We start from the raw sequence: 13,139 nt of genomic DNA on the forward strand, positions 1-13,139 counted from the left end.
TTGGAAGGTTTGGGCAGGATTCTTTGTCATTGTCCTATGATTGTGATCCTAGTTCTGCCATCGCCTTGCCCATGTGAACTTGAGTGAGTTCTTAGTCTCTTAGTTTGCTGTTAGATAACATGTGGATAAAGACGCTAATCCCCAAGTGACATTAAAAAAATTAGCTCCTGGTTACAAAGAACTTGAGGCCATCAGATGAAAGGTATGATATAGAGTAATTACCACTGTTCTATATAGTCATTATTTTAACAGCTGTCTTCTTTTCAAAATGGAAAAAAATACCAAGGTAAACCTGTACTCTAAATAACAACATTAAAAAATGTCATGTTTCTGGAACTTCCCTGTTGATCCAGTGGCTAAGACTCTGCTTTCCCAATGCAGGGAGTCTGGGTTCAGTCCCTGGTCAGGGAACTAGATCTCACATGCTGCACCTAAGAGTTCATATGCCATTAACTAAAGATCCTGTATCCTGCAACCAAGACCTGGCACAGCCAAATAAATAAGTATATTTTGTGCTCAGATGCTCAGTCATGTCCAACTCTTTGCAACCCAGTGGACTATAGCCTGCCAGGCTCCTCTGCCCATGGGATTCTCCCAGCATGAATACTGGAGTGGTTTTCCATTACCTCCTCTGGGGGATTTTCCTGACTGAGAGATCGAACTGAGTTTTTTATGTCTCCTGCATTGGCAGGTGGATTCTTTACCACTAGCACCACCTGGGGAATCCCACATTTATATAAATTTATAAAGTCATGTTTCTGATTTCCCTTTTGATTCCATATGAGAGATTTAACTTATTTGCATAGTACATCATGCGAAATGCCAGGCTGGATAAAGCACAAGATGGGATCAAGATTGCTGGGAGAAGTATCAATAACCTCAGATATGCAAATGATACTATCCTAATGGCAGAAAGTGAAGAGGAACTGAAGAGCCTCTTGATGAAAATGAAGGAGGAGAGTAAAAAAGCTGGCTTAAAACTCAACATTCAAAAACTGAAGATTGTGTCATCTGGTCCCATCACTTCGTGGCAAATAGATGGGGAAACAATGGAAACAGTGATAGACTTTATTTTCTTGGGCTCCAAAATCACTGCAGATGGTGACTACAGTCATGAAATTAAAAGATGCTTGCTCCTTGGAAGAAAAGCTATGACATGTCTAGATAGCACAGAGACATTACTTTGCTGACAAAGGTCTGTCTAGTCAAAGATATGCTTTTTCCAGTAGTCATGTATGGATATGAGAGTTGGACCATAAAGAAAGCTGAGCACTGAAGAATTGATGATTTTGAACTGTGGTGTTGGAGAAGACTCTTGAGAGTCCCTTGGACTGCAAGAGATCAAACCAGTCAATCCTAAAGGAAATCAGTCCTGAATATTCATCGGAAGGACTGATGCCGAAGCTAAAGCTCCAATGCTTTGGCCACCTGATGCGGAGAACTTAGTCATTGGTAAAGACCCTGATACTGGGCAAGATTGAAGGCTGGAGAAGGGGACGACAGAGGATGAGATGGTTGGATGGTATTACCAAATCAAAGGAAATGAGTTTGAGCAAGCTCCAGGGGTTGGTGGTGGACAGGGAAGCCTGGCATGCTGCAGTCCATGGGGTCGCAGAGTTGGACATGACTGTGTGACTGAACTGAACTGAGAGATTTAAGATATTCCTTTCTTCTTTGAAAAGTATCTTAAAAGCTTCCCAGAAGTTGAGACCCAACATATATCATAAAATATTTGAATGAAAAGAAATCTTAGAGATCTTATGGATCTGTTGTGGGGACAGTCTGATGTCTATAGAAATGACTTTAAGAAACTTCCTTACTGTGCAGACTGTATGATTTAAGCCTGTGTAGGAAATCACTTGGGGATTGTGGCCCCCAGCTGGGAAGGCAGGTATGTTATTTGTTCATTTCCAATAAAGTTATATGTAGATAATGAAAAAAAAGGAGGTTACAGATCATGTAGTCTGATCCCATCGCTTTACAACTGAGGCAAGTCGTGAGGACAGTTGCACTGCTGGGGAGCAGGAGTGCTGGGTGAGACTCAAGATCTGCGATTCCAGGCATCTGCTCTCTTCCCAGATCTGCAAGCTACATTCCTACCTCAGTGTCACATTTAGACATAATTTCAGTGTTACAGGAACTGATTGACTGTAATTTCAGATCCCTTTCCATCTCTATTGTAATGATCGTGCCTTGCTAATATTGGAAGTGCCGGCTGCCATGAAGCGTCTTTGCTTGGTGAGGCAGCTGTACATGAAACAAATTTTGTAGGCTATAATTTGACTCTGTGCCACAACTGATTTGCTCTGTATCTTTATTTACTCTGGTGCTGGTTAAGGACTCTGCCAGTGGATTCTATAGACTGTACCACTGAGTCTATGAACCTTGAGTAGAGTTGACCATGGTTCAGATTCTAATCTGGTTGTAATTTTTTTTTAATTTTATTTTATTTTTAAACTTTACAATATTGTATTAGTTTTGCCAAATATCGAAATGAATCCGCCACAGGTATACCTGTGTTCCCCATCCTGAACCCTCCTCCCTCCCCATACCCTCCCTCTGGGTCGTCCCAGTGCACCAGCCCCAAGCATCCAGTATCGTGCATCGAACCTGGACTGGCGACTCATTTCATACATGATATTCTACATGTTTCAATGCCATTCTCCCAAATCTCCCCACCCTCTCCCTCTCCCACAGAGTCCAGAAGACTGATCTAGGTTTGCCTGGAAAATTTATTTTTATCATACATAGTTTTTGTGATAACTTTTAAGAAGTAGTATTCTGTTCATGTGAAATTTTGAACTGTGTCATTTTAGGTCTGGTTCCATCAATTTAATAACAGATATGAACTATTGTCATAAAAATAAGCAATATATATATACACAGACACATATATAATGACCTTTATGATTAACTTTTTCCTTGTATATGGATCTAGATTTCCTCAGTTACAGTTGCAGTAAACTTAAATGTGGGTAAAATGAGATCACACAGAGACACACACACATACTTTCTATACCTTTGTAAAACAGTAATATTTACTTGATTGGCATCCAAACTGGTATTTTTCTGCTTGAACTTCTTTCTACTGATCCCATATAGCCCACACAGCCCCTTTCTGAAATAGATGCTATAAGCATTTACCAGTCTAACCTGTTAGGGTGTTCCTCATACTGGTATATTTTTGTCATTCATTCCAAAATCAATGGTATTTGAACAAGTCAAAAATAACCACAAGCATATGATTTCTTTTTTACTGGTTTTCCTTAAAGGAAATGCCGTTCAACATATTTTTATATTTTGCCTACTCATGCCATAGAGAAATAAATTGTTGATATTTTGGATACTTTGCCAGAAGTTAAGTAGTTTTCAAGAATAATCTTGCCAAATACTACTCTTTCCTTAATTAAAGTTCTTAAAATAGTCAGAGATCATACTGGATAGTCATATGGGTTATTGAAAACAGCAGGCTTAAATCTGAAAACTGACTTCTGTAAGACAAGATGCATAGGAATGCATTTCTTCAATAGGATCATCAAGAGGCTATTTCCTAGTCTGTCTCCCCATTCCCACCCTGAAATCATTTTAGATCTCTTGTCCTGGGGAATTTTACTATAACAAATGCTAGACATATCTTGCAGTCTGTGGCTTCTGCCACAGACTTTGAATCAGAGAGCTCTGAATCCCCCTTTCCCACCTCCTTCAGCAGGTCCAAGACTCTTTTTAAGGGAGAATAGAGAGGCAGCATCTGAGTCTTTGTGACCCCATGGTCTGCAGACCACCAGGCTCCTCTGTCCATGGGGATTCTCCAGGCAAAAACACTGGAGTGGATTGCCATGCCCTCCTCTAGGGGATCTTCCCAACCCAGGGATCGAACCCAGTTCTCCAGCATTGCAGGCAGATGTTTACCAACTGAGCCACCAGGGAAGCCCAAGAAGACTGGAGTGGTCTTCCCAATCTAGTAATCAAACTGGGGTCCCCTGCACTGCAGGTAAATTCTTAGCCAACTGAGCTACCAAGGAAGCCCAGAGGGGCTTCCCAGGTGGTGCTAGTGATAAAGAACCTGCCTGCCAATGCAGCAGATGTAAGAGATGTGGGTTTGATCCCTGGGTCGGGAAGATCCCCTGGAGGAAGCACAGCAACCCACTCCAGTATTCTTGCCTGGAGAAATCCCATGGACAGAGGAGCCTGGAGAGCTACAGTCCAGAAGGTCACAAAGAGTTGGACACAACTGAAGCGACTGAGCATGCACACATGCAGAGGGAAGAATAAATGCATCAGGCTGTCTTCCAGCTCTTCTCCAATTCCTGTGGATTTCACTGTGAGTTGTAGCAAGGGTATTCCTTACTATTAATCCCTAATTTCAAATGGATGGGCTAATCCCATTGGGCCTTTTAACGCACTTCTCAGCCTACAGGGCTTTCAGCAGCAACTTGTAGCAAGTGGTGGTGCTCAGTGTTTCCCTGTGAGTACTTTCTAAGCTGGACTTTCAGGAATAGGGACCCTGGAGCAGCATAAGTGAGTGCAGTAAGGTCTACAGGTGAGATATAAGTACATGATACAGGGTGTGTGTGTGTATATTACATATATATATATAATGTATATATAAGTATATATATACTGTATATATACATACAACTTGGATTTGTAGTGATGTGAATGAAATAATAAGAATCCAGTTAATGAAATAATAAGAATCCAGTTATGGTTTGCAATTAAACAGGAAAAGGATGCTGTAATGAAATGGATAGTAATTCATATACATAAATGCTTTATAAACTATAAAGAGTTAAAATTTCTCCAGATACTTGGCTAAGAGTTAAACCACTTGACTTCAAGCTCTCCATCTTAAGAAAGTGAAGATCATGCTGATTCCTAATGACGTCTCCAAGTTGTCTGCAAATTATCCGGATATAATGTCTGTGGCAAACCCATCAAGGTGTTTTGTTCAGATGCCGTGTATATGTAACAAATGTGTCATTGTTGGTTTTTCCCCCATAGGTGTTCAAGAGACGGTATTTTTACTTAACTCAGCTTCCTGATGGTTCGTATATTCTCAATTCCTATAAAGATGAGAAAAATTCAAAAGAATCTAAAGGTTGCATCTACTTGGATGCTTGCATCGATGTTGTTCAGGTAGGGCTCATGGAGGTAATATTTCTTTCTCATTCTGGAAGAGGGTTGTTGATCTATTCAGAACCTCAGTACTTTTCTGCCTTGATGAATTGCCTCTCCACCTATCAAAACATGCATACTAGACACTCGGAATCCTCTTCAGAATCCCACTCTCCCTCTGTGCTGCCATTCAAGTGCTTTCGCGATCCTCTGGAGTCTGCTCCAAAGTGCCTCTTCAATCCCTCACCTTCTTTCCATTCTCACTGTCTTCCTCCTGTTCTCTCTTTTATCCTCTCTTGCCTAGAGTCTTGTCTTCTGCCTTCTGTTGCGTTGCCATGCTCCACTCCATCTTCCTGAGATATAGATGGGGTCCTTCACTCGTCTGTTCAAAACCTTTTGGCTCTTGATTTACTGTCTTGCAGAGTGAGCTCTAAAGATCCTACCAGGGCATTGCAGGCCCATGGTGATTTGACTTTTCCTACTAACCCCCCACCCCCACCCCCGGCACCCCCCTCATACATTCTGTGCTCTCATCACTCCAGGCTAAGCACTCCACAGAGTGTCACACACATGTGCCTTTCTTATATTTGTTCCTCTGCCCAGCACATACTTCCTGTTTGAACCTTATCTTTTAAGACTTAGCTCAAATGGGCCTTGTACCATGAAAACATTTTTTGTTTTCTTCCTCACACTCACTCCCACTAAGTGGAACTATGCTCCAGCTCCCCTGTGCTACCACTGTGCTGAATTATTCCCATTCCTTGTTCCATTATAGAGACCATGTCATATTCATGTCCAAGCCCCTTATAATAATTAGGTAAGTTGTATATACAGTAGGGGCTTAATACATGTTTGCTGATTTGAGTCACTGAGGGGGCATGGATGTTAGGGTTAGTATGTACAGGGTGGGGAGTAGAGGACAGAGAGATGATTAAGTAGGAAGTTGATTGACCAAGCAATAGGAGCCAAGACTACAGAGCCAGCCTGGCCTGGTCGACTAGAAGGGGCACTGCGTTGATTGGGAGGCAGGAGATGTCGGTTCAACACCCCCAACCTACCTGAATCTTAGTTTACAGAGGTGTAAAGTGTGATTAATAATATCTCCTCACTTTATTAAGTGAGATTATCATGAGAAGCAAATGAAAAAACACTTTAAAATATAATATACAATGATCTATGTGAATAGAAGGTACCTTCTTTTATACATTGAATTGGCAAAAAGTTCATTTGTTTTTTTCTGTAACATTACAGAAAACGGAACAAACTTTTTGGCCAACCCAATATATATGTGTGACAGCTTTCTTATATTTCTGGAAAGAAGAAGGCACATACAATTCCCACATTTTCTCAATTAGCTCTAGTACAGTTTGACCTTCCTTTACTGGGGCTCCCAGGCTCTGATTTCTCCTCTATTTATGATTCCCTCCTCCCAAATATTTTCAAATATATAAATCTTTAGGACTTGCTACAGCAGTTTAATCATTCTTTACTATACTTTGAAGATGAGAAGGAGGGACTTTCTTGGATCCATCCTGAATAATGACCATGCAGTAGAAAATTATTGATTCATGAGCCTTCCTTGAAATTAAGGCTGAGGTTTGGGACCAGGGGACAGACTTCTTTTGTCATGACAGAGAAAGCGGTAATATAAAAGAAGGTGTCATCATGTTTGATGAAAGGAAGAGGCTTTTCTTTTCTTGTGTGCTAGGATTCAGTCTAGGCCATTTCCATCATTTTTATTGAGAACCACACTTTAATATGAACCAACTACAGTCTTCTTTTATACTTCTTTCATACTGTGATGAAAATGAACTAGATAGCGATATTGTATTTTATGGTGTGATATAAAGCAGCTACCAGATTTATTTCAGGTCACATTTGAGCTTGTTTTTAAGGACTGCTTTTGAAAATCTATAAATATGTCAGGAAAACTTCCAGCAGGGTGGAAATAGTAAAACATTGGCTTATTTTTGTCGAGTTAGTTTGATTATTTAAATGTGAAGGATGTCAGAAGGCCTTAAATGATAATACCCACTCAACATGTAGTATTTTATATCAGCTTTGTGCTTATACTTCCATGTTCAATACTGGTGGTGCTTTGGTCGCTAAGTCGTGTCCGACTCTCGTGACCCCATGGACTGCAGCCCACCAGGCTCCTCTGTCCATGGGATTCTCCAGGTAAGAATACTGGAGTGGGTTGCCATTTCCTTCTCCAGTGCTCAATACTAAGGGGAATAAAAAAGATGTTTGACATGGTCTTTACATTGTCTTGGAATTTCTGTTCCTTGTTGAAAGAAGCAATTATTTCATGAAAGTATTGACATACATGTGTGCTGAGCTGAGGTAAAAATAAACTAATGAAATCTAGTATTAAAAGGGTAACTAAACTAACTGAACACATACCTCTTCTTTTTTCCCTCCAGTGCCCCAAAATGCGCCGTCATGCTTTTGAACTCAAGATGTTAGATAAGTATAGCCATTATCTGGCTGCTGAAACTGAGCAGGAAATGGAGGAATGGTTGATAACTTTGAAAAAGATTATTCAAATCAATACTGACAGTTTAGTGCAAGAGAAAAAGGAGACGGTGGAAATATCACAAGGTCAGAATTTTTTTAATAATTCGTTATTGAGGTAAAGCCCTCGTGTTTAATCCATGGGAATGTCCTTTGTGTAGGGTGAATATGGAACTCTTATTCGTGAGGGTTGACCTACTTCTTCATTAAAAGTGACTGTGGAGGTTGATAGGTTTTTCTTTTTTTTAAAGAGTTGATGCTCCATTGGCTCTGACATGTGAAATATAACCAGACTGAAAACAGATAGGGGATTCATGGCAGATTTTCAAAAGTCCATTAAAGTTTTCCCAGTGCTTTCATAATCAAAATTCTTTGTAATAAATCTAGTAGGAGAGATTGGGGTGGGAGAGAGAGATAGTTAGGATATTCCTCTTAGGTGATTGTTAATGGTCTGCATGGTTTAGAACATCTGCTTTTAATGAATTTTCAGATGATGAACCTAGCAGCCAAGGAAAAGCCGAGAACATCATGGCCAGTTTGGAAAGGAGCATGCATCCGGAACTGATGAAGGTACACCTTTGTTACTACAACTTACCTTCAAGTGAGACAGTGTTAATCCTGCATATTAAGGCTGTAATGCTGGATTCCATTTGGCAATGTCATTTCTAAGTTCAAAATCGCAACAAATTAGTGAAACAGGTAGAGATTACAAAAGACAAGTACACTGCTCAGGTTGGACCTGCTCAGTACCAACTAACAGTTTGGAAAGTGTTATTTTTTTTCCCTAGGTTCCAAGAAATGCTACTAGATTCTTATGAATATTAATTTTATCTGCTATTTCTTATTAAGTGTATTGTTCTGGTTTAGTCGCTATGTCATATCGGACTTTTTTAGGACCCCATGGACTGTAGCCCACCAGCCTCCTACTGTCCATGGGATTTCCCAGGGAAGAATACTGGAGGGGGTTGCTATTTCCTTCTCCACATTCAGTTTAATTACTATATGTCATTCATACACTAAATATTATTCATTCAAGGAGCTATTGATGCAGATTGAACATGATATTCAGTCTAATTGTTTGTATATGTTAATTTCATATGAAAATCAGAGTCTGTCTGTATGTGAATGCCTATCTATATGTATATGAATAATTTTATCAGATAAGGATTTTGGTTAACAGACATCATTTGTGTTGATTACTCTGTTCTTTGGTGTTTGAAATGAGCCCGCTTTGAAAGTGTAGAGGTGATTATCATGTCTGTCTTACTAGGTTACATATTTTATTCTGTGGACTCTATACTAGATTAGGAGGTTATACCCTATTTCTCCATTTAAATCCTTGCCAAACCTATTTATATTTTTACTTTATTCCTCCTCCTGAGCTATTAACTTATACAGATTTAGATGTTACTTTTTTCTGTTTTAAATTTACCATTCTCTTAAGCTTCAATGTTAATATATTTTCAAAAATTTTGAAACACACTCATGATCCCCTGTAGATTTTAATGTGTTCTCTTTGAGTCTTTGTTATTTCAGACCATAGAGCCCATTATGTTTTTTTTTCCTAAAGTGATAGAATCAGAATTGTATATAATATACATATATATATATGTAACATATATACTCATGGATTTATATATATATATTATATATATCATGGATGAGTAGCACCATGGATTAGTTCTCTTGTTAATTCTCTTTTATATCACAAGTCTCTTGTATTTCTTTTTTGTACTATGGGTTGAATAATATTCTTGGTCTTAAAAAAGTGTATAGCAAGTGTAAATACTTGATTAATAGCACAGGTCGACTGTAACTGTAACTGTAACTGTGACTGTAACTCTGCACAGCAAGCATTCTGTATCCACCTTAAGTACTTGGAAGTGGAGAAGAGTGTATATTTGAAGCTGTGTCAAGCTGCTAGTTTCTCATAAACTAGATCATTAAATGGCATTTAATACTGTTTTGAAGGATGAAGTAATGATCAACACGTGTATATGTGTGTGTGTGTGTGTATATATATATATATATATATATATATATTTGTCTGTTTCAATTTTAGTATGGAAGAGAAACTGAACAACTAAACAAGCTCAGTAGAGGAGATGGAAGACAGAATCTCTTTTCTTTCGATTCAGAAGTTCAGGTATTAATGATATATTGCTTTAAATAATTGTTGCTTATTCAGATAAACAGTGTCTGAAATGTTTAAATCACTGATTTAAACTGGGCATATATTTATTGCTTTATATTTTTTTGTCTTGGTTGCTTTGAATAGGTAGCTTAATAACTAATTTCACTAGGAGGGCTGAAAATATACAAATAGTTTGGAACTGTATATATGTGTGTGTATATATATATTCCTCTCAATTCTTTATATTGTTGTCACTTCATCTTACTCTTCAAAGTCAATAAATTAAAGAATCTTTAACAATGGTTTCAGTGCTTTTAACACATTAAATACAACTGTGATCCAGTATCCGTGAAAATGTATAGTATAAGGAACACCACATCATATGAGACATGTTTATTTTCCATTTTTGATGTAGGCCTGTAGAACTGGGATAATTTTCATGTCTGGTTTAATCTCACTTCAGAGGGAAAGCGATCCAGGAAAGTGCAAATTTATGTGCACATGTGTATTTTAGTCTCTTTCACAAGAGTGAGGCACTTTTAGTATTAAGATACTACTAAATATGTAGTTAATATTTAGTTCCATGATTCTTTTTACCTTTTATTTTTTAATTTATATTTTATATTTGTGTATAGTTGATTAACAATGTTGTGTTAGTTTCAGGTGTACAACAGAGTGATTCAGTCATACATATACATGTATCTATTCTTTTTCATATTTTCTTCTGATTTAGGTAATTCCATGATATTTTCCAACTAAATTACCAATTTTTAAAAATGGTAAACTTCTACCGTGTCTAAATTTTACAGATATTTTTCTTAATGGAAAATACTTCACAAGAAAATAAAATACTTGAGGGAAGATGAATCTTTTGGTTTTCTTTTCAGTATTTCTACATATTGTTGTTCAGTTGTTAAGTACTATCTGACACTTTGCAACCCCATGGACTGCAGCAAGTCAGGCTCATCTGTCTTCCACTGTCTCCCAGAGTTTGAGCAAATTCATGTCCATTCTAGCCATCTCATTTTCTGCCACCCCCTTCTCCTTTTGCCTTCAATCTTTCCTAGCATCAGGGTTTTTTTCCAATAAGTTGGCTCTTTGTGTCAGGTGGCCAAAGTATTGTAGTTTCAGCTGCAGCATCAGTCCTTCCAATGCATATTCTGGATTGATTTCCTTTAGGATTGACTGGTTTCATCTCCTTGCTGTCCAAGGTACTCTCAAGAGTCTTCTCCAGCACCACAATTCAAAAGCATCAATTTTTCTGCACTTAGCTTTCTTTATGGTCCAGCTTTTTCCATCTGTACACAACTACTGGAAAAACCATAGGTTCGACTATACAGACCTTTGTCAGTAAAGTAATGTCTCAGTATTTCACGTTCTTTTGTTGACTATGAGGGTTACTCCATTTCTTCTAAAGGATTCTTGCCCACAGTAGTAGATATAATGGCCATCTGAGTTAAATCACCCATTCCCGTCCATTTTAGTTCATTGATTCCTAAAATGTCAATGTTCACTCTTGCCATCCTCTTTCTGCTTGACCACCTCCAATTTACCTTGATTCATGTACCTAACATTCCAGGTTCCTATGCAATATTGTTCTTTATAGCACTGGACTTTACTTTTACCACCAGACATATCCACAGCTGAGTGTTGTTTCCATTTTGGCCCAGCCTCTTCATTCTTTCTGGAGCTATTAGTAATTGCCCTCTGCTCTTCCCCAGTAGCATATTGGACAGCTTCTGATCTGGGGGGCTCATCTTCTGGTTTCATATGTTTTTGCCTTTTACTACCATTCATGGAGTTCTTGTGGCAAGAATACTGGAGTGGGTTGCCATTCTTCCTCCAGTAGACCACGTTTTGTCAGAACTCTTCACCTTGTCCTGTTTGTCTTGGTTGGTCCTACATGGCATGGCTCATAGATTCACAGAGTTACGCAAGCCTCTTTGCCATGACAAGGCTGTGATCCATGAAGGGGTTTTCTACATGAGATTTCTAATTAAAATCTATGGAATTTTTAAATAGTATGCATTATATAAGCATTATAGTTTTTTTCTCGGTGAATATGTAGCAATAAAATATAAAATAATTTGGGGAAGATAGATTGTGTTTCTTTTGCTTCAAACATTTTTCTAACTAAAATTCTTTTAGTCTGAAATGGAAAAAGTATGTAGTCTATCAATAATGCAGAAGTTTTTCCTTAATAAAAATACTACATGAAAAAATAAAATTATCTGGGGAAAATTCATTTTAAATGTTTCATCTTTTTTCCCCCATAGCACTATTATATTATTTGTGTAAGTTCTATAATTTTTTTCCAGAAAGTGTATAGCAGGCCTTGGGAATGTTAGTTCTAAGATATTAATTCAGAAATTCACTCATTTGAGCCATGTCTGAGCCTTTGATTCACTTGTTGTCCCGTGCACCCCCCCCCCCCGCCATCTTGATTGCACTCTAATTGAACATGTCAGACTCTTTGATTGTATACAAAGAAGCCAATTGACTGTGGTTGAAACTCCATCCAATGTATTTAAAAAATTTGTGGTGTAGTGTTTTTGTGGTCATGCAGCAGAACTGATTTTATGTTTGTTTATCAGTGAGCTACAGTGAGAGAAAAATTTACAGTTGAGATGAAAGTTTGAGCAAAAATTGAATTCAGTGTTAATTACGGAAGGCCAATTTTACCACAGAGAAATCCAGGTTGTGTGTACATTTCTAGGTAGGCAGGCCATCCGATAATATCAGCCTTCCCTTATGGTCAGAGTTCAGTGTCCAGAGACGAGTTTTCTACCACTGACTGTAGAGAATAAAGAAACACTGACTGAAGGAGTTGGTTCTGACTTTGAACTCCTAGAGAAGGCCGTATGTCCCCACATTTGCACGCACAGGCCTCAGAAGAGAAAGGGGGCTGGAGTGGTTTAGTCCAGTTTTCTTTCACATTCCACTGTCTGAGTAAGCTCGAAAGGAGAGCAGATAAATGGGCGGAAATTAGAATTGATCTCCATGGCAATGACTTGCCTTTGCTGGCTCCACAGACAGATAAGTGTTCAAGAGGGAGCTGTCTAGTCCCACACATTTGTAGATAAATAGACTCTAGGGGAAAAAATTATGCTTTCAGGTACAAATATTATACTTTAGGCCCTTTTAAGGGGAGTTTTGTCAGTGACGCAGTCAAGGTCAGAACAGCTATAATTATCTAAGACTCTTCAGGCACAATACCTGTTTTGGCTTGAATTACTCAGGCAATTGAGAAAAATTCTTGTGTTTCTTGGCTTGACTTTTCCATACTGGCAATATATTCTGCTCAGATTCATCCAGTCACTTCCCATCTACCCTCTCTCTGGTCTTATTGAAAGTATAGTAAGTTGTGCCACAGTCT

The 13,139-nt window shown here is 38.5% G+C and overlaps 1 protein-coding gene across 5 annotated transcripts in view; it reads left to right on the forward strand.

The window, feature by feature from the left end:
- Positions 1 to 13,139, forward strand: part of DOCK11 (dedicator of cytokinesis 11) — a 215,723-nt gene that overhangs the window by 68,836 nt on the left and 133,748 nt on the right. For all 5 annotated transcript variants that reach the window (XM_061408367.1, XM_061408366.1, XM_061408368.1 and 2 more), the window contains exons 7-10: positions 5,002 to 5,136; positions 7,539 to 7,716; positions 8,120 to 8,199; positions 9,692 to 9,775. In XM_061408367.1, the coding sequence (XP_061264351.1) occupies positions 5,002 to 5,136; positions 7,539 to 7,716; positions 8,120 to 8,199; positions 9,692 to 9,775 (477 nt within the window). The remainder of the gene's footprint in view (positions 1 to 5,001; positions 5,137 to 7,538; positions 7,717 to 8,119; positions 8,200 to 9,691; positions 9,776 to 13,139) is intronic.

The sequence above is a fragment of the Bos javanicus genome, chromosome X, assembly GCF_032452875.1.
Source record: "Bos javanicus breed banteng chromosome X, ARS-OSU_banteng_1.0, whole genome shotgun sequence".
Classification (NCBI taxonomy): Eukaryota; Metazoa; Chordata; class Mammalia; order Artiodactyla; family Bovidae; genus Bos; species Bos javanicus.